The sequence below is a fragment of the Nanorana parkeri genome, unplaced genomic scaffold (assembly GCF_000935625.1).
Source record: "Nanorana parkeri isolate BGI_ZX_2015 unplaced genomic scaffold, ASM93562v1 scaffold1911, whole genome shotgun sequence".
NCBI lineage: Eukaryota > Metazoa > Chordata > Amphibia > Anura > Dicroglossidae > Nanorana > Nanorana parkeri.
This window is the reverse complement of record NW_017308179.1, coordinates 1-2,717: the sequence shown is the minus strand read 5'-3', so window position 1 is coordinate 2,717 and position 2,717 is coordinate 1. Positions and strand designations below refer to the sequence as shown.

Genomic DNA, 2,717 nt, shown 5'->3' with positions numbered 1-2,717 from the left:
CGGGCATAGGGGCCGGGACGGGCCGAACACAATCAGCCTAATGTTCGGCGCGCCCCAGCCCCTATGCCGAAGCTGCTGGCCACCGAAGGGTGCGGGGGAAGGGAGATGCCGGGAAATTGCCCGGTATGGCCGATGGCCAGTCCGGCCCTGCCGGCTGCCAATGTAACTATTCGCACTGACCGCCAATGTAACGAAAGTGTTCACAATGACCGCCAATGTAACAAACCTATACACCATACACATGCTTAAACTTACCTTCTTCTTGCAGTCGTCAGGCATTTTTTTCTTCCTTAGCAGGGGGGTGCGGCGACATTGATTTGCATATGAATTAGCAGCGATATTTACATATGAATGGGCCGCAGCTTATTGATATGCAAATCACAGCGGCCCATTCATGTGTAAATATCGCGGCCGGGGCAGGGGACAGGAACAGCGCTGGCAGCTCCGGAGAGGAGAGCACAGAGTAGAGACTAGAGAGAGCTGGGTGAGGAAGTGTTTTTTTGGCCTCCCCCACCAGCTCCCTCTAGTGTCTACTGTGTAGTAGTGACGGCTCTGCTAAGAGCCGATCATCAGGCATAGCAAACCGGCCCGAACACAATCAGGTTGATTGTGTTCTGGCCGGCCCGGCCCACCGGGCAAGTGCCCGGTTTGCCCTATGGCCAGTCCGGCCCTGCTGAGAACCCTAGCATGTGGAACAAGTCAGCAATTCCGAAACACACCCACTGCTGGCTACTTAGGCTATGTTCACAAGGGTATTAAAGGAGGGTGGTTGGCATATTTTTCGAACAATTGTCAAGTATTCCCCAGCTGCTGGTTAAGATAAGGTGTATGAGCCCTGGAAGAATTGGCCAAAGAGTCTGCAAATCAAGGAAGCTGGATGCTCTTTTGCATCTAGTGCCTGGTAACGGTAGCAGAGAGGCGAAGTTGCACCGTAAGGCTGCCCATACACCTTGCGATCATCGGACGACACTTTTCGTCCGATGATCGAACCGTCGTACGATTTTCGTACGGCGGCCCCTTCCTGCCCCGAATATCTCAAGGTTGGATCGACCGCACGTATTTTCGTCTGCGCATGTGCAGTGTAAATCATACGGATTTTGAAGTACGGAAACGCCTCCAACCTTACGAAAATCGTACGATCGACCACAGTTTTCTAACCTGCTGGTTAGTCAAAAGTCGATAGATTGTACAGTATTTGCGGTTGTACACTGCCCATCAACCTTATGAATATCGGATGAAAACGCGATCGCATATGAAAATCAGACGATATTCACAAGGTGTATGGGCAGCTTTACCTGTAAGCTTCTCTCTGGTTATAGTTGCAACATTTGATGGACAGTATTAGTACCTCACTGACCAGTTGTTTTCTGGACGTCTTTAATAATGAGCTACATGCTGTGGGATACATTCTGTAGAAGGTTGTGCTCTTACTCATAGAAGGAATCCATAACATTGAAGGTATAGGAATGGGAATTTCCATAGATATTGTTTCCAATTAATGGAGAAGGGTTTGACAGAATGTCAAAGCACTGCAAGCAACAAAACAATGCCAGGTAACCTGGCTGAGAGAGAAGCTATTAGGAATATTATTCCCAACAGCCAATGTTAAATGGTCAGGGTACAAGTAGACACCTGGTGGTGGAAATACATTCCCAGAACTAACAGCAGGAAGACAATTACAGGTTTCAGAGCATCTGCAGAATTAATGAAAATGAGAAATGTTGGCACTATAAGTGTTGGAAGGCCATACCTAACTTTATGAAACAATTGCATCTGCTTCCAAATAGCTCTGAATGTATTGGGCAAAGTATTCGTATTACTTTGGGCTACTACAAACTTATTGAGCTTTTCTTAGAATGGTCCAAAAGTTAACATAAAGCTATTTGAATAGACTTGCTGGTATGAATAGAGAGCACCAGAAAAGCTGCAATGTCTTTTCCTAGCAAAATGTTGCTCAAGACTCTCTTCAGTATTGGCCATCAGTCATGTGATTTCTGCTTCCTGAATTATCAGAATGTGGCTGAACCTATATATTGCAGTAATCCTGTGACCAAGCTTTTAAACCTTCTCATATGTGGCCAGCACTTTATAAACTTTTTTCAACTGTTTATAATGAACAATCATTTCAGCCCCACTATTGCCCTTTATTCAACCTTCTTATCAAGACTTCTTTGACATAGCTTTATGTTTTATTGTAAATATAGCACAATTTGACAGCAGGGCTGCTAATCACATCCCTGACATTGAGGTGACCACTAGAGAGCATTTACATATCTTTGTATGGAATATATAAAATATGAAATTGTAAGTAAAAATATAATTGTCACTTAAAGAATAACTTATCAGTTGATAAATTATTACTTAACATTAAAAATTATTTTAAAGTTTAAAGTGTTGCAGTGATCTTCTTCCGCACTTATTTTTATGCAGGTGGTTTGGATTATCTGATTTTAAATCACGTGGGAGGATCTGCGTCATTTGGATATTTTAAAGGTGACATGGAGGCTGTGCGGAGTTCCATCACTGTTAACTTCCTCAGTTACATCCAGCTGACATCCACAGCATTAAAAGCACTGCAAAAATCTCAAGGCAGCATTGTCATTATGTCCTCACTGAGTGGTAAGCTTCTTGGATTTATGGGAAGCTTTGTTTGTGATTAAATATGTTTTTTTTTTTTTTTTAATTTCAATATGTTTTTTATTGATTTTTCGTAACGG

At 43.4% G+C, this 2,717-nt stretch overlaps 1 protein-coding gene across 1 annotated transcript in view; it reads left to right on the top strand.

The window, feature by feature from the left end:
- The window catches only part of LOC108800094 (hydroxysteroid 11-beta-dehydrogenase 1-like protein A), a gene marked incomplete at its 3' end in the record, with an annotated part of 17,322 nt that extends 14,674 nt beyond the window's left edge, over nt 1–2,648 (top strand). Inside the window, exon 4 of the mRNA XM_018572035.1 lies at nt 2,431–2,648. Within this exon, the coding sequence (XP_018427537.1) occupies nt 2,431–2,648 (218 nt within the window). The remainder of the gene's footprint in view (nt 1–2,430) is intronic.
- Between the last annotated feature and the right edge of the window lie 69 nt (nt 2,649–2,717).